Below are 22,522 nucleotides of genomic sequence, written 5' to 3'. Positions count from 1 at the left end.
TGGATGGCGCTGGCCTCCCCAGCCAGCAGTGTTCGGTCTGCCTCGATGGTACCAACATCAGCTCATATTCACGTTTCAGATTCTGGAGTTTTGGATAGGATCAGAGTTAACTTGTTATAAATAGTAATTCAGAGCAGTAACATGCAGTTTGAGACAGCCTGGAGAGACTTTCTCTTTAAAGAACAGCAGATCCAAATAATTTTTTTACGTTAGAAAGAACAGATGAACATGTGGCTGTGTGCAAACACACACACACAAACACACACATATAGATGTATTCAAGAGCCTAAATGGAGCACAGATCCTACTGCTTCTTAGTTGGAGTAAGCGCTTCCACAGCCTTTAACAGGCAACTCAGACATGCAAGACTTTGGACACAGACTAATTTTTCAATGGCCCTTATGTGTTGGGTATTAGTTAAACTCAGTTACAATTTTTAAAAATATTTCACGTTTGCTTGAAAATCAGACACTTTGATTTTATTTATGTGTGTGCTTATGTGTATGTGGTGTGCAAAAGACTGCATGATGAGAGACATCTAGCATATTAAGCAGTCATCAATTACAGTGAAAAAGGCACCAGAATGCATTAATGCTGTTTGCTTTTTGTAATTTCAACGGTCTGATTTTCCAGGACTCCTTGGTACAAGCTACAGAGATCAACTAACCGTGGTGATTAACCAGCCACAAGAAGCATAGCTTTTCCTATCTGATACTCCTAGTTCTTTGGAAAGCAATATTCACCCCCAGTTGAAATCTTCCATGGCTCACTTCCTCCTGTATGTGTTCAGCCAAGGCTGATTTGACTATATGTAAGATTATTTTCTGCAGCCCAGTATTTTTTTCAGTTTGTAAGAATCTGGTCAGTACTTCCTATGCAATGGGGTCCAGAAAGAATAAGGAATTACAGAAATGCTGAGCTTTATGAGGTCCTATTTTATGTATAGGTGCTAACTTCAGAACTGGAAATATCCCTTATTTTCACCCTATGTTGCACAGGTTTGGGGAGCTTTGGGGATATGCTAGATCCACTCACTTCCTGTTTGCAAGAATCATAGAATCATTTAGGTTGGAAAAGACCTTTAAGATCATCGAGTCCAACTGTTAACCTCGCACTGCCATGTCCACTGCTAAACCATGTCCCTAAGCGCCACATCTACACATCTTTTAAATACCTCCAGGGATGGAGACCCAACCACTTCCCTGGGCAGCCTGTTCCAATGCCCGACAACCATTTAGGTGAAGAAATTTTTCCTAATATCCAATCTAAACCTCCCCTGGTGCAACTTGAGACCATTTCCTTTCGTCCTATCACTTGTTACTTGGGAGAAGAGACCGACACCCACCTCGCTACAACCTCCTTTCAGGTAGTTGTAGAGAGCAAAAAGGTCTCCCCTCAGCCTCCTTTTCTCCAGGCTAAACACCACATAGTCATGATTTTGAAAGATTTCTCTGCACTATTACCAGTGTTTCATCTGTGCTCTCTCCATCTCTCAACCTCTCTGTGTTCCTAAAGTGTCATACCCAGAATAACTGAAGAACTAGTTGTTTGGTATTTTTTGAAGTCACTTACAATTAAAGTGGTCTTTCTGTGAACCTCAGGGAAACCAGGTCATATATGAACTCCACAGGTCCTGTATGAACTTTATACACTCCACAGCACAAAACAGATTCCAGAGACCTAGGAAATCATCACACATACCACTGAGCTGAATCACTGTATAAATGTTATCTTCATTAACTATTTATCCTCTTAACCCTACAAGCTGGATAAGAGCACAGGAACCCACACCTCTCTATCAACAGGGCCACACTGCTGCTTTTTGTATCTCACCCCTTTTCTGTTGCACTGGTAACTGTGGATTTTTGCCAGCTGCAAGTAGTTCTTGGCTGGCATTTGCGAAATAACTCGGCTGGTGGCTGAGAAAAGTATGTAGGGATGATCCACCAGAACAAATTAACTCCTTGGTCTCTGCTATATTTCTTTGACACAGCTAGTTTTCCTTTAAGTGTTAGGTGCTATTCAAAATCTCTGCAGTGCCTTTCTTTGTCCCCCTCCTAATTTGTTTATTCAGAAGTATTTCAAACGGCAAATTAGAGGCATGCATTAAACTAGTATGCATTAAACTATAGCTATGTATAACATATGGAAAAAACAACTTACGGCCCCATCTCATTACTTGTATATACCATGAGTAAGAAAACTGACAATTTATCCACAGTCTGCAGTTTTCCTGACATAAACCATCAGTCAGTAGTCGATGCAAGCTTAATTCTGGACAACTTTCCAGCATCAGTGGTATGATCCAGTGGAACTGCCAGAAAAAGTTGTCCAAGACAAGCTAAAACAAATTTTTATTATATTGCAAGATGGTCTTTGTCAAATCATGTTTTCAGAGAAGTGTTTGCCCAGTCTCTTTGTTTATCAGCAAATTGATACTTCTTCAAACTGTAACATCCCATTAACTTCAAAAAACACTGGTGTATTCAAAGTGCTGTGGGGAATATCTTATATCTCAGTTTGAGCACACACCATTGAGAAAACAATCAGAAACTGAATTTAAAAAGTTGTTCTTGATACTTACATGGTGTTACAAGTCCTATAAAAAAATGCCTAAATTAACTTCATGCATGTGCAATGTTGAGATCCTTTCTCCAATATGTAGAATGAAAGCCTTCCAAAGACTGAAATACCACTGATGAAAGCTTACTACGAAGTGGGTAAACAGTACTAGATATAAACTACAAAACAGAACATTATAATCACAGTCCAGCAGCTGTGACTGAAGGAAAAAAGGCTAGCACCATGGGAGAGGCAGGATGGTAGTACCAGGGACACAGTTCAGCAGTCTTTACATTAAAGCAATGATAAGTCCATGCACGGTGCAGACTCCCAGGTGCTGTGCAGCTCTCTGAGATGTGCTCAGGCATCAGGGAGCTCAGCCTTGCATTTCAACGGAGGTTACAGAATCCCTTAGATTAAAAACCACTTTTGTTTTCCAGAGCTGAAAAGAGTGTGATGCACACACAGTTGAGAATCTAATCCAAACCAGCATATGAATTATACAGAGACAACAGTAGACAGTAATGTCTAATGATTCATTTTTTAACTCTCACTGTCATTTACAACAAAATATTAGTCACTAGAAAATACTTTTGTTACAGCTTTGTTGTGTTCCACACTGCAAGTATGACCCTCTCTTATCTTTTTATGAAAATGCTAGCAGTATCATGGTTTGTGTTGTTCAGTAGCAACTCTCATTTTCACAGTTCCTTATCACACAAACACATCTTTATGCTTCCACATCATTCCCACCACAGCGGGGGGAAACATTTTTAATCAAACAAGTGCAGAGCCTACGACAACTGTTTTGACTGTCATTTAAAAGCCAACCTCACCAGCTGAATAGCTGTAGAGATACTGATCATATCAGATCAATCAGACCCAGTTCTGACCCAGGCTTAGGTCCAGGAATGAGGTCAGTGTGCTCTGCTGATCAGTCTTCAGCCCACCCCTCCTACCCTAATTTCAGAGACATCTGTCCATGCCAGCCCAAGCCCTGAAAGGGAATCTCAAAAGAAACAAGAGGGAGGCTGTAACTGAAATCAGCACCGAGAGTTTGCATGTTTCTTGGTTTTCATGTCAACTTCAGACTATGTCAAATAAAGAACTGGATGCCATACTGGTGAAAATTAAGTAATTAGGGGAGTAGTGTAGGTGTGCTACACTACTGTTACGGCTTCTAGTTTAATGGTATGCTTTTTGTGTCTAAACCCAGGCTCCAAATGGAGCAGCCAAGAGAAAGAAGGGAGAGCTTATTCAACACAAACACACACAGGAATGACAGACCAGTCCATGGAAACATCTCTGCAGGAGCCGGCAAAAAAGTATAGAGTGGTCATTGCTAAAAAAATTCAGAATGGATTAAATATAACATAGCTGAAAAAGTAAATAACTTAGGGTGAAATCCTTTTCCTTCAAAGGCTGACACACATGCATGTGCATGCAGCAAATATATTCAAATACACCCACTTGTATGAATTATGCTGGAAAGAAACATATGCATATTAAAAAGCCATAGGAAAGTCTGTGCTTTGTGTAGTGTATAATTTTACTAATGTATATTAAAACCTTGAGATAGATGGCTTATTAACCTATCTTTTGCCCTACACGATGGCAATACTGTAGCCTTCTGGGAAATGAGGCGCAAGATGTGTCTGTCCCTTGCCACATCTGTATCACGTATGTATCACAGAAGGGATGAAGGATATAGCATGATCAGAAATTGTGCTTTGCTTTTGCAGAACTTGACAGATCAGTAACTTTGTGAAAGTATTTCTCTGACTGGAGGCTTGGGAGCAGTCAATCAGGGATATAAGAAAGGATGCAGTCTTGTGAAAGATAGAAGCTGAAGTATAAATGTCTTATTCCAGCTAAGTAACAGTGACATCTTCCTAGTCAGCTCCTGGCCACGGGGCTGCCTGCCTTAGGCTGTGTGAGTCTGGAAAAAAAGTGAAAACTCAACTCACAGATCACGAGGCAGTTGCCTTGAAATATGTAAGGGTACAAAAATCACTATTGTAAACCAGTGCAAGATCCTTTGCATGCTCAGTGGACTCTCTGTTCTGATAGGGAGAAAACTGAAACTTCCTGGGGCATTTGCTTTATTACTTGTTTTGCTTCAGTAAGTACCTACAGCAAGATGTGTTTTCATGACACAGATAAAATAGAATTATCAGGTTATATGGTCCAGTTTAAAGGTTACCAAAACCCAAATAAATCAAACCTCTTTTTATTTCCTTCCACAATTTTGTTCCAGAGTAGAGATGCTAGCAAAAAATTCTCAACACAGAACAGAATTAACTCAAGTTCCTACAGGGCTGTGCCCTCACTGTTTATTACTGCACTATGGGAATTGTTTTCTGCCATTGCTACCTTAGAGGTCAGTCAGCTTATAGGGGTCTGTGGAGCTGTCAGACCCCTTTCCAGATGCCAAACTCCTTGTTGTTCCAGGACAAGTTCTGCACAGTCAGTAGTCTACACTGCAACTGGAAGGGCAATTAAAACCTGAAGCATTCACTGTAGCTAGCAAAAAACCATTGCAGTAAATGCAAAAGTTCAAGATAAGTGTAGGAAACTGTTCTAACATCAGATGAAGCTGCATTAAAACAGACATCACCTTTTAATATGCTGGAATATAATAGCGAAGAGGTTCTGTAATATATGCCTTTTTAACATCCATCAGTGCCATTGACAGGTGCCATTAGGAGCCATTGCTCACAACAGAAACATCCAGCATTGTGCATATATGAAACGGCACACCAGAAGAAGTAGAGATGTAAAGAGAACAAAGCAGTACTTTAATTCATTATTTACCATAAGACACATAAAGACTGCTTATGAAATTTACTACTTTTATATTCATTTTATTGAAGGACTAATCATTCATGCTTTAAATACATTAAAAATTATTAATGTGCTCTCAGCATATATATACACACACACAGAGATACATACATAGTACATGCATATATGTATAGCTACTCCTTCACCCCAAGAATTACAGTTCTATATTCTTTATTGTCTAGCAATCCTTGCAAGGAAAGAAGAAAGTTATGTAAGAGTTTTAAAATAATTCTGTATGTTCTTTGTTTTTCAGTCAAGAGTAGAAACCTGTTAAGTTAGTAATCCTGTTAAGTTAGGGTAGCATACTAAAATAAGTTGAAAAATACAGCCTACGATTGATTAGTTGAAAAAATTACACTTAAATACCTTAAAATACACGCGAACTTTGGAAGTGAATGTCATTTCCATTATGAAATGGTATTAGAACTGAAAAGAATGATATTACCTAAACAAAACAGAAGTAGGAATACATTTTGTTAAAATAAAAGTTATTAAAATTGAAATACAGAAGGAAAATATGGCTTCAAAGTCTGTCTCAAATGCCCAGGGAACAGGAAGGAGGGAAACTGCAAGTTGATTTTTAGGCAAATCTGAAACAGAAGGCCAACTCTGGACCTGCTCACTAATGTCAGCAGGTATCTTCCCCGGGGCAGCCGTAACATGATGCCGAGAGAATAAAAGCAGTGACTTGCACAGGGGTATTAGGGTGGGCACAGCAAAGAAAGCTTTGAAAGAAGATGATGGTCTGTCCCTTAGGAGACCTGTCTTGCCCACAGGGAGAAGGGTGTGACCCAGAAGAATTCAGAAATCATGTGAAATCTGGCCTCTGCCAGACTGCATGGCATTGCCCTAAAAAGGCTTTCAACAACTCTGTCAGCACAAGGGTTGTCTCCTAACCCCAAAATAGGGCACACAAATCAAAGATCCTCAGCAACTGATATTCCCCATAAGGGACAAGGATATAACCTGTAGCCTATCTGCAGAAAGACTTTCAAAGGTGCTGAAATAAAAAGTATGCTCCTGGAAGACTAACACGCTTCCAAAAGCCAAAGAAGTCACACTATTAAAAAAATTGAAGGGCTTCATAGGTGAAAAGAATATGATTTGAGTCACTGACCCAGTAAATTATTCACTCATCCCGGGCAAACACACAATGCAGATGACTCCTTCATTGCACTGTCTCTGTGTAGTTGTCTCACATCCGCTCTGCACCCGTTATCTCATCTCATTAGAGCATGATCTAGAAAGTTACCATGACTTATTTTGCTGCTGGCTGACAACCATGTTAATTCATTAGTTTATTTTAGAATATGACTGATAGTTGTATGTCTGTGTCTGCCTGTCTCTGTCAGACACATCATTAATGTTACTTCAGTTCCCCCAGATTCTGTCTTTGTTACTTTGCACAATTGGCAATTTCTTTTCTCCATTCATTCATTTTGGGCAAATTATGGGTGTTTCTTCCTCTCTTGCTTAAGGCCATGTTAAAGTGGCCATTGTTAATGCTTTTGAGAAGTTCTTGATGAATTTTAGTTGAAATCAGTATATTCTCTTCTTTCAATAATTGCTCTCTTTCCACAGCTTGTACTTTTAATTCCAGTTGTTCCCTATGGCTAATGAACATGTTGCTTTTCTGCAGGCATTGTGATTTTATTGGGTTTTTTTTTGTTTAAAGCTTAGTCACATCCATCATCCGTCTTTTTTTATTCTTTTTGACAGCCTGTTTCTAAATGATAAATTTGGTAATACAATGTAAACTTCTTCCAACAATTCTTCCTTTTCCTATCTTTGCACAGTATAAGATCAGCAACGGGAATATATCTTCAGCTTCCTGGCAAGTCATATTTTTATAACTTTCAGACTAAGTGCAAAAGCTAAATGCTTGTCAATAACACTTTTTAACAGTCTGTGATCCTCTTCAACTGTTGCTGTGCAGCCACACATCTACTGATAACATTTATGGCACCTGGCAACAATGGCAAATCCCTCCTTCTCCATTCAAGCTGCTTTGGTGTCACCACTCTGCCACTCCTTCCAGCTGCAGTGTTGCACCATCTGCTGTTTGTAAAGCGTCTCCTTTTAGTGCTTACTTGTAGTTTCTGAGGATTGGTTTTAACTGCGTTTTATGGACAATGACAACCTTTATGTTCTGGGATGTCTTGTCCCAGTTGCTCTCATGGTACCCCTTGCTGTTTATTTTCACAGTTCTTGCAGCAATGCAGCAATTCTTGTTGCCATTGCTATCCATATGCCACTCTTCTAGCATATTTTACCTCTCTTTTGGGTCACTTGTGATGCTAATGCCACCTAGATTTTATTTTGTATGGGGCTGACTGCTCCTGTTCTAAAATGCGACCACAAAAATTTATTTGCACTCCACAGTACCACTCTGGCCCACTTGCATTTAAGTCCTTGAAAATAACTTGCAAAACAAAGTACTTGCTGTAATTTTTGTAGTTTGGTCATTGCCTCTGTTCCCAGATCCTTTCTGATTCTTAAATAACATAGGATTCAGGCCTCCATCAAAAGTAGAATCCTTCCTTGTATTGAAGTACACAGAAGTATTTGATTTTTTAAAAAATAAGATGCTTATTAAAACCTTTCCATGTAGATGACCTAGTCCCAATTCTGTTATTTTAGTAGGTTTATGTTTTATTATGTAAACAATAAACATTTAGTTTCAAAGTCTGCAAGAGATATCACAGTCCATTACTTGAAATTTTAAAATATCCTGAATTTAAAATAAAACTGTTTAAAAATATTTTGTGTGCATAATAATTTTGTATTAAAGCTAAATAATAATAACAGCCCTAACAGATTGCAGATAATGTGAATTTACAGAGTGATATGCAGTAATATTTTTTTCAAATGATATTCCATATGGATTATGAACTTTGCCCTTCATATTTCAATAGGAATTTAAGTAAGCATCTTGCCAGAAGAATATTGGAAAAAGAAGCTAGAAAATAGCAGCTGAATACACATTCAAGACAGCATGCTGTTTTGAGTTCTTTTATCTTATCTCAGAAAGTACATCTCGGAATATTTACAAGAGTGTTGCCAGCTCCTGCAATTATTTATTGGTGGTTTTGCGAGGGGGGCTGGAGCCTGTGACACCAGAACTGATGCCTTCTCTGAAATGCCACTTCTTAGTAGAACCTCACTCAGATGTCTCCCATGCTTGGGGATGAGCAGCAACTTAAAACGCTGCAGGAGAGAGGCAGATCTCTCCAGGGCAGCAGGCAAGTGGAGGGTGTGGTAGGAGATGCTGGGAGGGACACAGGGAGGGTGTCTCCCAAATCTTAATGGACGGTGAGAGGGCTACCAGGGTCCACCTATGCCCTTCCTGTGTCCTCAAATGTAAGTGAGAACTTGAGTCACCGGTGATTATTTCTTATCAGAAAAGAAAAATTGTAAGAGAAATTGAGTGAATTGGTTTCCACAGAGGAATCCTTGTTTTGTTGTCTTCAACAACAACCTTGAAAAGTAGATGATGTGGGGAAATAGTGTGCTAAAGTAAAAGTCCATATCCATGAAAAAAATGGATCATATAATGACCCACAAACTCAAGTAAGGCAAGATGGAGCAAACACCTATTTTTTTTTAATGAAATACATTTCTTTGTTCTGAATCATTCAATGCCTTTTTCTTGTGTACTTTAACAAGGACCATATGTGAGTTAAATATCAGTGTATCAATGACTTTGTACTTGCACTAGCAACTTTGAAGATACACAGTCAGCCGAGAATATTGGCTACTCCTAGTTTGAGCAAATGGATTAGAGCATCTTTAATTTATAAATTTTAAAACTCAGATCTTTCCAAATGAAGGATTCATATGTTTTTGTAGCCTCAGGGAAGCAGCCAGCTGTGAATGCCTAACCTTTATTGTGGGATTTCTGTTCTCTTCTATTTAATACACAAACTTATTCACCATAACAACCACTAAAATGTGTGTGGCACAAAACAGTAAAAAAAAAAAAAGGCAGCAATATCCATCCTTGAAGGAATACTAATTCAAGCAAACTTCAATTCCATAATGGAAAGATATACAAAACACCATAATTCAGAATGGCAGGCAATTTTAAAACTGGAAATATTGGAACTGTTCCTCTTACATGGATATAAATAATGATTAATCGACTAAAATCTGTGAAAGTAAAGTACAATGCCCAATTTTAGCTGAAATTATGTTCTGTCTTTTGTGAAATAAATAAATAATAATGCCCTGTGATGTTATTTACACAGGCACAGGGGAAATACATTCATAAGATATATTTAGAATAGGAAATGGAAAATCAGAATATAGGAATGACTGAATTTCTTATAAGGTTTTATCACATTGTTTGCATTTTTCTTTATTTTGAAGTGACAATGACATTAAACTAAGTTTTTACTATGTACTAAACCAGAAAAATTGAATGATGAGAGAGTGGAAATCTGGTAGAGAAAGGCTATATATGTTATAGAAGACAAATTACCTTGTTAGGTCTTAATCAATCGTACCTGATGGTTTTGATGATGTTTTAATATACAGTTTTGTATTTCTCCTGACTTCATAAATGTTTAGGATATGTGGCTAAACACCATCTAGCATAACACTGACATAGCTTCACTAAATCTACAACACGGAAGATTGGATTGCTTGTATGATTAGGCAAATCCTTAGACAACCTACTGGCTAGTGAGTCATCTATGAAATTGCTGCTGCCAAGCTGCGAACTTCATGAGTATTTTGTCATTGCTTACTTGCTTATCATTTTGAGAAAGGCTTGAGGAATAAATGGTTGTGTGACCTTTGGGGGATTTCTTGAATGCCTAGAATCTGCAAAGATCGAAGTGAATGGCCAATACATGATCTATAATGTTTTCCTAACACAACTATTATCTTTGTGGTTTTTGGTAGCAGCAAGTGCAACTTATAGCATAAAAGAGAAGAAAACTGGCCAACGTGTGACACACATTCTTGGCCAAGGGATGAAAAATTTTTTATCCTCATACACAACCAAAGCACTATTACACATTAGATTCCCTATGTTTTGTTAAAAAAAGAGGCAAGCAAACAATTTTTTCCTCAAATTAAATGTCTCTTTTTGTGTACTACATATATGATAAAAGTTCTCCATTTCTCACTGTGCATTTGGTTCTTTCTTCTCCTATATCCTTTATTCCATGCAAGCACTTTTTTTTTCATTCTCCTTTAAACTAGCTTCAGGTTTCCCTTCCCCAGTCATTTGCTTTTCTGAACTAGCTTTTTTGTTTCCCTGCTAAAGCTTCACTGTCTTCTCTGTGTGTCTTTCTTTCATACAGTAACTCCCAAGCACTTTTTCTCTGCAGCTCTTCCTTCACACTGCTTCTCTTTTCCCATGTCCCAAGCCAGTCTTCTCACTATCACGTCAAAAAATCTCCCTACTGCTCTAGGGGTTATCTTTTAAATTCTCCTTGTATGAGTTCCTGTCTACCTTACTTCAACCCATTTCATGTCTTACTATATTTGGTTCCTTCTCTTGCAGGCATCTTCTTCATAAGTTACTGTTGGCCCAATTTCACAGCAGCTCTTTGCCCATTTCTTGATTCTTTTGTCCCAACTCTCATATATACATGTTATGTTTGCCTATAGTACAATCTCAAGAAGCAGAATAGGGGAACTGGAGCTAGGAGATGAGCTCTGTACCAAGACTTAGGTCATACCTAACTTCATGTTACGAAGTGCTGAAGCTAACAGGACTGGTCACCAAGTAATGCCATGAAATACACTAAAAAAATTGACTCTAGGATGGCTTCTCTCTACACATATCACCTCTAAGCAAAAGGAGACCTGCTTCCCTATGCTATCCAGGCAATATGATTCAACGGTGGCCTGGAAGGATCCCCTTTGATAATGAGAGAATGGCTTAATATTTGTTGATACCCAACTGTCTCACTTTTTGGAACTGGTATTAACAAAGTTACCAACTATCTATTTACTACAATCTGAGTGGAGACATTGATTCATTTCATATGAACCACTAAAAACTTTCAACCATTACTTACTGATCTGAAATACACTCTAAAAAAGATCAGGAGATAGAGTTTCTGTATTTCACTCCCAGTTTTCTTAACCACCAAGTCTTAAAAGCATGAAATACTATGACAGTCCTCATGAGAGTGTTTGTAGCTACAGACCATCAGTTGACACTCTCCTCACGCCCCAACAAAAACATATGTGCACGCTTCTGTAAAAAGAATTTACATTTTCATTTATCAGACAATATTGCTCTTCCTGGATAGTTAGAATAACTTGACATGCAGAAGTTTTAAAGTGTAATTTGATTGTATAGAATCATAGAATCATTTAGGTTGGAAAAGACCTTTAAGACCATCAAGTCCAACAGTAAACCTAACACTGCCAAGTCCATCACTAAACCGTGTCCCTAAGCACCACATCTACATGTCTGAATGCGCATGGACAATACGTTTGAGCAGCAGGAAGTTTTCCATCCACTGCCATGGACTTATGCATTACAAATAGAAATAAATACTTCCTTATAACTTTCAGAACCTTATTGCCGCAGGTCATTATTTTTAAACCGAGCCAATGGCTTGGAGTGGCATTTAAAGTGTCTAGGACATGTACTAGAATACAGCCATTTGCCTATGTACATAATTTGCACTTGTGATTGTAGAAAAGAGTCCTTACCAGGCTTTGCAGTTCGCCTAAGTCAAAGCAAAGTCAATATGCTGTATTTCCGTGGTCTGGAAAGCAGATACAGTTTAAAGGTTTCATCTGGTTTCTTGTTGTCACAGCTCTAATAATGTCTGGTAGGTGACTCACTGCTCCATCCGCTCTGGTCATGAGTAACTGAGACAATACAAGGCACACTAAAAAAAATAGGCACTGTTGATTAGTTAGGTCTTCACCAGTTAAAACCTGGAGTACCTTAAAAGGAAAATACAGTCCACAAAGAAATAAAAATGAGATCAAAGCATGTTCATATTTCGAATGCATAGCTGCTATCTTGCTAAATAATGTGCCGTTAAAACTGAAAAATATTTGTATTTGCATCATTCTATTTTTCCTGAGTAAAGTACAGGTGCCACACGATGACTTGTTTGAAAAGACTGTCAAGGATTTACTGTGTGCTGATAGGTCAATATTTCATAAGTTCTTGGCATATGATAATCTAAATTCTAGAAAATTCTACGATCATCCATGAGAAGGCCAGAGGGAGATAATAGAGCTCCACTCTAAACTCTGCAGCTGTGAAGATAAAACTAATACAAGTCCCTTTCTTTCTTCTTTAAGAAAATAAAATTAAGAAAACCACAAATCTCTTCCTCAATCTGTTAAATAAAGGCCCACAAGGTGTTCACCTACACCTGAATGTTGCTCTGGTTCTGACAAGACACAAAGTTAAATACCATAACTGTTCATAATCAAATCTATGTGTGATACTGTTGCATTTTTTAAACAAGGTCTTATTACCTTGTGATTTAATCAATTTATAGAGCAAGTTAAATTAAACTAGAATGAGGCACAGTTATTCCCAAAAAGTATTAAATTAGGAATTTTTCAGGACCCATAATTCCAGGAAAACTCTCTCTGTTGATATTCCTCTCATTGTAGTCAGGTTTCTCCCAAACATATGCCAGCATTTCAGTGTCCTTAACATCTATTTACTTGAGCGAGACCTGACAAAACTATGATCATTAAATGATTCTGCTCTAACTGCTTTGAAATCCCTAATTTTTTCCTAAATCTTTCCTAAAGCTCCTAGATCTGAGATTGAGCTTAAAAATTTTATATATGTTTAACGTATGAAAAGTTAAACATTGAGCTGACCCAGCAAAATAACTCTGTGGGTTTTTATACTTACACTTATTCAGTCCTGACATTTACAAGTTTCCATACTGTAAAACCTCATGTGAGTAGAAAAATATTTTACTACAACTCAGAGCTTTGTAAGTCCAAGCAATCTGGTAAAACTAATGACCAATAAAAAGAGTAGACAATCAATACTGTTATCACATCTTGATCTGTCTGGATAGCGTCTCTCCCATGGAAAACCCCTAACTGATACTGTACTAATAAAGCAATCAGTTTCACCGGGGAATTAAACTTACTGTTGACATGCTAAACACTATTTTTCAAGACTGTAGTGTGGATATATAAATTCACTGTAGACCATAAGCATTCGGTTTGTCACTTGTTGTTATTCCACTTTGTCAGTTAGCTGCACTGAGTTTGATTTGCCCTTGGCTGCTGTCACACCTGGCCTTTCAAGCTGCTGTTAGCAGGGACTCATTGGCAGAACACAGTCTCCCGCAGGACATCAACTATGATCCTCCACTGACCACCCGTCACTGAACTGGCCAGCTTTCCCGTAAGACTCATAACAAAATCATCATGGGCCAAAAGCCACAGATGGGTACTTTGATGTAGATGTCCTGCATAACTGGGGAGTAAGGGAAAGGAGCACTGCAGGGAGTAAGGGGAGTAAAGGGAAATTCACTCTGCAGGTGACAGGGTCAGCCCCGCAACAGGGCAATCTCTTGGCAGCATCAGCCTCAGCAGCCCTCCCGGCCTGACTCCAGCCATATGGTACAGCCTCTGTGGGCAAATTCACATGAACAGCCAAGAGACATGCAGCTTAAAATGATAGAAACTGCAAACTTCACTAGTGTTATTTCCCTCTCTTAACTCTGCTCTCCCTCTCTCATGCTCTCCTTTCCCCTTCAGCAGGGAATTTAGGCTTTCAGTTTCTGGAATTTTTGCCTGCTGGTGATAGATTTTGTCTTTGTTGTACAGATGTTTGATGTTGTTTATACTTACATACTTCAGAAGGCTGCCTTTTCTTTTCATATTATAGGTTGTATATTAGCCAGACATCTTGCTATTCTTTTTTTTCTGCAGCTAACTAATTGATTGATTGTTAGCAGTACAATTGTTGGAAAGGAAAAAGAACTCAATTAATTGGTAAAAGAACATGCAAAATGACAGATGTTTGAAACACAGAAAACAGAATATAATATACTGCCTTTAAATGAATAAACAATGTGTGGGAAAAAATAAATCAAACATGCACAAATCCCTACCCTGCTGCTTTCAGGAGCATGGTCTTTTGTCTCAAAACTCATCCAACCAGAAGGTGGTTTCTATTCTCCAGAACCACTGATTCAGATGATATCTGCCTTTGACAAGAGTGCATTCACCACGACGGGGGCCATTTTTGCTTCAAATCCACCTTAAGGGTCTTGTATCGAGGCTGACCTAAGTCCTACAAATTTTTTTAATGTAATATCACTGGGATATGCTTTTACTATGTTTCCAGCTAAAATTATTCCATCTTATAATGTCCTTTCTAAATTAATAAATTAATGTGTAAGAATATACATGTATATATGTGTATCCTGGCAAAAAGATCATACGTGTTTTTGTGTAATGTAGGTTTTTTTGCGTAATATATCTGTTCAGCAGCGATGCTCTTTAGCTGTGTTCCTTTGTCTTAGAAAAACATCAGCTCTCTGGGCTGCACCTTAGCTATGAAAATCTGTTATAGTCCAAAACATATTCTCTGACATCTTTTACCTAACATAATTTTAAACAAGACTTTGCATGAGTCCAATATAAGAACATGCTATTCGTAGTTAATCCTATGTCCTCCGAAGCATGCTTTTAAACAGAAGCAGTATTTTCAAAACAGACGTGGCTTTCTTCCTGCTGTAAAAATGCAGTAGAGATAACCTGATTACAGGGTTTGTTACATTAAATACAGATGAATTCTTACCTTTTTTGATTTTTTTGTGGTTGTCACTGTTGCTTTAATCATACAAGATAAAAATGGTAGAACAAGTGACCAGAAGAGGTGATCAATACTACAAGCTCCTTCTGATCCTCATTAATTCTGTTTAAAGATAGAGTGTAAGTTCTACCGAAACTTAAGGGAATTTTTCCACTAACATCAGTGAGAGATAATCTAGGTTTAACATTTTCAGTATAAGTAATTAAAGTACCTAAGGCCCTGGTCTAGGTTGTATGTCAGTATAATTATACAAGTGTAGCTAGTTTTTGTACTATTGTACACATAGCTATAAAGGTGTAATTTTCTTCATGGGCATTCAAATTCTGCTGAAAGAAAAATAAACCAGTAACAGCTCTCATGTTAGCTGCATGCTTTGCTAAGACTTAACTGTAAATCAAAAACGTAGTCAGGTACTAGGAGTACAGACTTGGGCGTTTTTAGCAATGCAACCATATCAGAATAAATGTGCACCCCCAAAATTTTCCATACAGATAAATCCTTTTGCATAGGCACTGAGGGCGGAGCCAAGAAGAAAGATAAAGTTTAATCATTACAAATCCTAAGTTTTAGGTGCACTACCATCTATGACAATTTTTCTCCTTTAGTCTGCAACATCCCTATACCCAGCAGATCAAGTGATACCATGGGGAAAAGCACCTAGCTCCAAATGCAGGGAAGAACCTAATCATGCTGGGAATCACGTCAGGCTGCTAGCATAGCACCGTGCCCTAAAGTATATGCATGCCTCTCAGTCAGGCTAATGAGCTCAGGCACAACATGGGGTCACTGTGAACTAGACCTGGTTCGTGTCTCGCCGGCCCAACATGTGAGCAAGGCGCAGCACCCCTGTGTACATGGCTGTCCTCGCAGACACAGTTACGGGCGCAGGGGACTTCAGCAGCTCCAGGGCGAAAATCTAAGCAGGTGCTCTAGAGTGCTGCAGGTTGAGCTTAGAAGACATCATTTGGCTCCTCTGGCTATAATCATAGTCAGCCTAAAGCCTTGTGTGCACAAGGAAGTTATTATGAAGTAAACCAAGGTGACAGCGGAAAACTGGAAGAGCTATTCTGCACTGACTTCAGCTGCAGATCTTCCATTCTGGGATACAAATGCACCCTCACCACTCAGGCCAATCCCTGTCCAAAAAAAGCTCACTCAAAGGAGCTAGGAAAACTGAGTTCAAATCCGTGAAAACGGTCAGAGTAACTGTGATTGCATTGTAAGCTTATTTCACAGTACTTCTCCATATTGAAAAATGAATGTAGTCTTAATTCACTGCAACAATACTGAATGAAGTGTGTGCTGCATCATCTTGTTAATTGGTCAAACAATGCATGACTTTATATCCTGTCAGCCCTGTCAATGTCAGGGTTGGGTTTTTTTAACTACATTCATCAAAGGCAGCATGGGAGGGTCTTCCCAAGCCAGGGTTTGGGACTGTGGCCCTCACCTCACTGCAAAAGAGAGAGACTTTAGCTCTTTAGACCCATCTCTTCTAAAGTATTTAGGCAATTAGCACTTACATATGCTTAGATTGTTTGGAAAATTGGTTTGAGGCCAAATTTACAAAGATATTACAAACAAGCATCTAGCTTCTATTCCATTTCCTTGGGAGTCTGATGACTAAATACCTTTGGGAATTTGGGCCTCAGGTGTTTTTTTGTGAATGTTTTCATTGTGTCTGATCTAACCTTCAGTTACTCCTCGAAGCAAAGAAAATTAAAATTCTAAATGCTACTTAAGTGTCACCTGGACATTGTCAGTATTATTAAGCTGATTTGAGGCAGCGGATGAACTGGAAACCTAACCATAAAGGCAGAGGTAGAAAAGAGGAGTATGTTGTCTCAACATTTCTCTGACAGTACAGGATTGTTTCATATGTCATACTTCCTGCAATGTGATGGAACACAGTTAAACTATTAATTCCAGATAATTCCTAACATTCTTTATTACTTAAATTGTGTAGTCCAAGAGGTTTACATTAAAAAAAAAAATCAAACTATTGTATCAATAAACTAAGATTTACAGTGTGTCCAGAATGAAACCTTGTGTTGCACTGAACAGAAGTATGATGTGCAGTGGCTGAGAGATTGAGGGAAGGGTTTCCCTCTGGGGACACAGGGGGCTTCCCACCTCCGCTGCTCGCTACTGCATTTCTGCTAGCATTCAGAGCTGACTGAAGCTGCCTTAGGCTGCCAATAACACTGGGTTTTATAGTGGTGATTATTGTAATAATGCACTTGCAGGAAATTTTCAGGACTTAAATAGTTTCTGCAGAAATACTTTACTCACTATTACCTCTCACCCAGGCTCCAAAATAAAATGAGGCTTATAGGTCGGTTCTCTCTTGGCACAACAATGTTGCCCCGGAGCAGCGAGCTGACTGCAGCAAAAACTGTCCATGAAATTCTTGGGGTGCAGCACGAAGAGGAAAAATAATGAGGAAATTGGGGAAGACGCACACAGATACAAAATGATGATGTTGTCTGAAATTTTGTAGAAAAAAGTTTGAAAGGAAACAATCAGGGAGAGCAGGGTGCTGGCCAGCCAGATGCTGGATGTGTCACCTCCCAGAGACCTAGCTGACCCTCGGAGCTGAAAACATCTTTTGAAAACCCTCGCCGAAGACTGGAAAGCAAAACACATAATGGCGATGTCAAGCAGCTCCCACCATCCTCTTCGCATTAAACCTGTTCAAAAAATCAACAGAAGGAAGGCCTCGGGTCTGAACGGGAAACTCGCGCTGCTCCTTTCACTCAGCATCTCTCCCCCCACCCCCCTCAGCCTCTCTCCTTCCCGCTCCCCCCTCCCGGGCCGAGGCGTTCTGTCCGGAGTCCCGCGCCCCGCCTCGCCTCCCTCACGCCCCGGGCTGCGGGCTCCAGCGGGGGGCTACGGGGGCCGGGCCAGGCCAATGTGGGCCGGCGCTGCGGGGCCGGCGGGCGGCTGCGGAGCCGGGCCGGCGCTGCGGGGCCGCCCGCTCCCGCCCCACCCCGCCCCGCCCCGCCCGGCCCCACCTCCGCGCCGCCAGCCCGCACCGCTGAGGAGCAGCGGCGGGAGCGGCGCCACCGGGATGCGGCGGGGACCGGGAGCGGGGCCGCGGCCGCGATGGCTGCTGCTGGCGGCCCTGCTGGGGACTCTGTGCTGCGCCGCGGCGGGGGGCGGCGGCGGCGGCCGGCGGCGGGCGGCCAGCCTGGGCGAGATGCTGCGGGAGGTGGAGGCGCTTATGGAGGACACGCAGTACAAGCTGCGCAACGCGGTGCAAGAGGTGAGGGGGCGGCGGGGGGGGCCCGCGGGGTGGGGGGCCCTTCCCTCCCTCCCTCCCTCCGTCACCCCCCGGGCCGGGCCGGGCCGCGCCGCACCTGCGGGCAGCGCAGCGGCGCGAGCCTCTCACCCGCCTTCGTCGATTCCTGTCAGCGGCCGCCTCTCCGCCTCCCCCGAGCGGGGCCGGCCCCACGCGTGCGGGAAAGCAAGCCGGCGGCCGGCCCTGCCCGCGCCCCTCCGTGAGGAGCCGCCGCCCGAGGCGGCGACCCGCGCGCTGCTGGGCTGGGGGAGCGCGAAAGCCCTTTCCGCTCGGTCTCCGCCGCCCTGAGCCCGCCCGGTGCTGCCGCCCTCCTCAGGCGGGGAGGCGGGAGCTGTGGGGGGTACCGGCGCGGCCGCCTGCGGCCACGGAAGGTCTCTCCTCTGCTGCTGGCGCCGTTTCTTCCCACAGGCAGGCTTTCCCGCCCCGCTTCTCGCATCGCCCGCGCCACCTCTGCGCCCTTCGGCTGCCGTGCGTCTCCGCGGCTCGGCGTCCGCCCGGCGCGTGTATTGCGGCGCTGGGGGTCGCGTTGGAAAGCCACCCTCTTGCAGCAATGCAGGCAGATAGTGAGGCAGAAAGGCAGGCAGGTCGCGAGGCGGAAAGGCAGGCAAAATAGTCCGTCTGGATCCTAAAGTGAGAAAATAACAGTACGTGGCAAGGGGAGGAGTGAAGGGTTATTTTATTGTCTTTCTACAGCAGGGACTAAGATGCAAGAGGTTACCCCAAACCAGGATTCAAAGGTCTAAGACAGTCCTGAAAACACGTGTGGAGAAGTGGCTTACTTTTGATGTAATTCCGTGTCTTGATCGCAAATTGCTTGCCCAGAGCCGCACAGGAGCAGTTTCAAAGCCAAGAACTGAGTCTGGACCCTGAGCCATTGTCTCGTATCGCTATCAAAAGGCCTTGTTCCTGCATTTCCCTTCCTTCTGCGCTTTTTTCCCTTCATGTTAAGAATCCTCCTTCCAAGTTCTCTTTTCCTCTCATTCAAAAATACGTAGTCCGAAAAAACCTTTTACTGATAACCCACTGGGGAAACAGATCTTTGTTTACTGTAATTGGATAATTTCTGCATTTTTACTGTCCTCTGGACAGTTGCTGAAATCTACCTCTGTCATCCACTTCATTTAGACTGCAAACACATTGAGACAAACCATTTTTTTAAAAGTATTTTTTACAATGCCGAAAATATGCTTAGTTATAAATAAGGATGTAGTCAAAATTTCTGCCTGTTTTACTCTACCTGTAATCAGTTCTGAATTGAGGAATGGTCTGTATACAGCACAAAATGTGGATTGTCTGAGCTGCATCTTAGCAGATAAATGCTTTACACTTAAAAAGTTTTGCAGCTGTCATTTAAAATAAACAGACACACCAGAAAGAAAAATTTTGTCTTGGGAAAAATTCTGTTGTTCAGCCTGGCTGAACTTGTGGCCTCCTAGCTCTGTTACAGCAGTTGCAAATAACAAAGGGACACAACTTATTCAGAGTTTGTGTTGTTTACAAGACTCATGCCCTTTTGCTGAGCTTATTCTGTTTTCTGATTCAGAGAACACTCCTTTTCTGTGTTGAGTCTTCATCTGGAAGCAAAGACAGTGGGGACTGAAATAGAGAATTAAATTCTGGATGTACGTACCCTGATCTATAGGACTGCTTCTGTTGACTTCAAGGGCCTTTGGCTACGTCTCTGTCCTGCCAGAATATTTTCTCTTCTTTGTCAGATGGGAAAGTGTCTTAAGTATTTAGTGGTTTTCTGGGAAAAATAGAAAACTGGGCTCTTGACTGGCATCAGCCTGTAGAGATACCAGATTGTCACTAGTCTTCGCACACTTTTCTGTCACAGGGACTGACTTTGGCTTAAGCAGTCCAGAGCTCAATGGTTTAGCTCACCACTGTTTTTCTAGTCCATTAAAAGAGCTGCTGTGGTCACTGAAACAGCTGAGTAAGCGTTCCCATACAGGGGGATCTGTACTAACAGAATTACATAATTAAACAGGGTGTTACTGAGGGCTGCACAAGAAGCATTGCTTGTTCTCTTTTGTGTAATTGTTGGTAATTTTCAATTGCTTTCTTTAAATTTGGCAGATGGAAGCTGAAGAGGAAGGGGCAAAAAAACTGTTGGAAGTAAACTTTGAAAACTTACCTCCCAACTACCATAATGAGTCCAACACGGAAACCAGAATTGGTAATAAAACTGTTCAGACTCATCAAGAAATTGATAAGGTATGAGAAAACACGTATAGCAAGCTGCTGGTTCTTACACACCTTTTCTTCAGCAATAAAAACAATTTTGCATGTTTTGGGGAGAAATAAGATAATTTGGAGCATAAATTTTCCTGATGATAATTACTTTGGGGTTTTATTATATCTTATTTGCTTGCATAATCACTGTGTAGGGGCACATGTCATAAAAGGTTAATGTGAAATAATTTATTTTGAAAAAAGTGCCTGCTAAAAACAGAACATAGGTACAGCTATTACATGGGTCATAAAAGAATGACCATCTCCCACTCAGTTAGCTTCATTACAGTGACATTTTAAATAGATAAGGAGGTACTCTTGTCATCTGCTTTTCCCCCATATTAGGATTTTATACAAGTGACAGCAAAATGGGAAAAAAGGTGGGGGTGGGTTTATTATTACAGAACGTAGGACAGAGTAACAAAGGACTAATAAAAAAATGTAGTTTGATATTTTGTTCTTCTTTTGCTGTATCAGGTTACAGATAACAAAACTGGATCAACAGTTTTTTCTGAGACAGTTATTACATCTGTAAAAGATGGAGAAAACAAAAGAAATCATGTAAGTGAACACTTTTTTTCCTTTTGAAAATTAAACAAATACTTTGGGTTCATCATTCAGAAGAAGGTAATATAGTTCACCTAGCGAAATTTCTGAATGCTTTAAAACACACAAAACCGTTACGGGTAAGCAGTCAAAAATGTTTTTGTTCTTTAGTTTCTGTAACTTAGGAATATTATATTATGAATTGGAAGCAGAGTTTCAATGTTGTGGTTAACTGAGGTGCTTGGTCTGAATATTCAATTTGTCTGTCAAATGTAAATGTTGTACTCAAATAGAAAGGATAGTTACACAGCCCTTTCCAGTGAATGTGAATAAACAAACCCTTAGTATAACAGTGCTTCATGTATGTCTTCTCTATGCTCTTTGGTTTCATAAAAAAGTTGGTTTTTAGACTTTCAACCCTGGAAAATAAATTGTCTATCATGAGGAGTCTGTGGAACAGTATATGACTCTCTTTGCTTTTCAGCCTAACCTAGTGATGGACAACTGGTTGCAAAATGTCACTTTGGGGAGGGGGAGAGGGGTGGGACAATAAATCCCCCTCCTCCCTGGAAATACGGTTGTTTAAGGATTCTTAAAGAAGTTTAAAATATAAGAATATTCTTCACCCAAGTCTTGCACACAGGTACATTTGCTAAACATCAGTAGTCCCATGAGAAATTTGGCACATACCACTACTTAGAACAACTGTTAGGTTTTCTTTGGTTATAGTCTTACCAAAATGGACTTTTTTAATGCTCTTACTAAGACAGGACTTGCCAGTGTTTCCTCTGATAGCTGGCTTCATCTGACTAACAGTTTGTGGTTTAATTTAGTTTAACATGCTCTGGTTTTTTTTTATTTTTAGAGTAACTTTCTTCCAGTTCTTTCACAGAAGCAGCTCTTTAACTATTTCATAAAGCATTAAAAAAAGAAAAAATTATGGTGGTAGTTCCTGTTTTTAATGGGCATAAAACCTGAAATTAGTGCATCTTTTCTGCTATCATCCTCTGACTAAATTTTCCCTCTTTCAGCTCATACTTTTATACTGCTATTAAAGTTTGAGAATGACAAGTAGCAAAATAAAGTTGCTTGTGTATGCTATACTTTTTTTTTTTACTATTTTGCAAAGTTTATAAATTAAGTGGTAAGTCAAGGTACAAAAGAAATCGCAACTATTCTGAGCTACAGCTTGGTTTTATACAAAGTGTTAACATACTCCACAATGCTTTTTAGTAATGAGATATGTGTAATGA

The 22,522-nt window shown here is 40.4% G+C and overlaps 1 protein-coding gene and 1 long non-coding RNA gene across 2 annotated transcripts in view; one reads left to right on the top strand and one right to left on the bottom strand.

Moving 5' to 3' along the window:
* Nucleotides 1-2,432: 2,432 nt before the first annotated feature.
* LOC115351913 lies at nucleotides 2,433-18,907 on the bottom strand. The gene is made up of 4 exons (XR_003926946.1): nucleotides 18,547-18,907; nucleotides 17,486-17,815; nucleotides 12,085-12,266; nucleotides 2,433-3,004 (listed from the first exon to the last, which is right to left on the bottom strand). It is a non-coding gene; the product is annotated as an uncharacterized LOC115351913 (long non-coding RNA).
* The window catches only part of DKK3 (dickkopf WNT signaling pathway inhibitor 3), a 29,995-nt gene continuing 25,292 nt past the window's right edge, over nucleotides 17,820-22,522 (top strand). The window contains exons 1-3 of the mRNA XM_030039348.2: nucleotides 17,820-18,452; nucleotides 20,568-20,705; nucleotides 21,201-21,284. Of these exons, the coding sequence (XP_029895208.1) occupies nucleotides 17,835-18,452; nucleotides 20,568-20,705; nucleotides 21,201-21,284 (840 nt within the window). The 5' untranslated portion in view covers nucleotides 17,820-17,834. The remainder of the gene's footprint in view (nucleotides 18,453-20,567; nucleotides 20,706-21,200; nucleotides 21,285-22,522) is intronic.

This window comes from Aquila chrysaetos, chromosome 16, assembly GCF_900496995.4.
Source record: "Aquila chrysaetos chrysaetos chromosome 16, bAquChr1.4, whole genome shotgun sequence".
NCBI classification, from domain to species: Eukaryota; Metazoa; Chordata; class Aves; order Accipitriformes; family Accipitridae; genus Aquila; species Aquila chrysaetos.
Note: the sequence above shows the minus strand (reverse complement) of the source record. Positions and strands in the feature narration are given on the sequence as shown.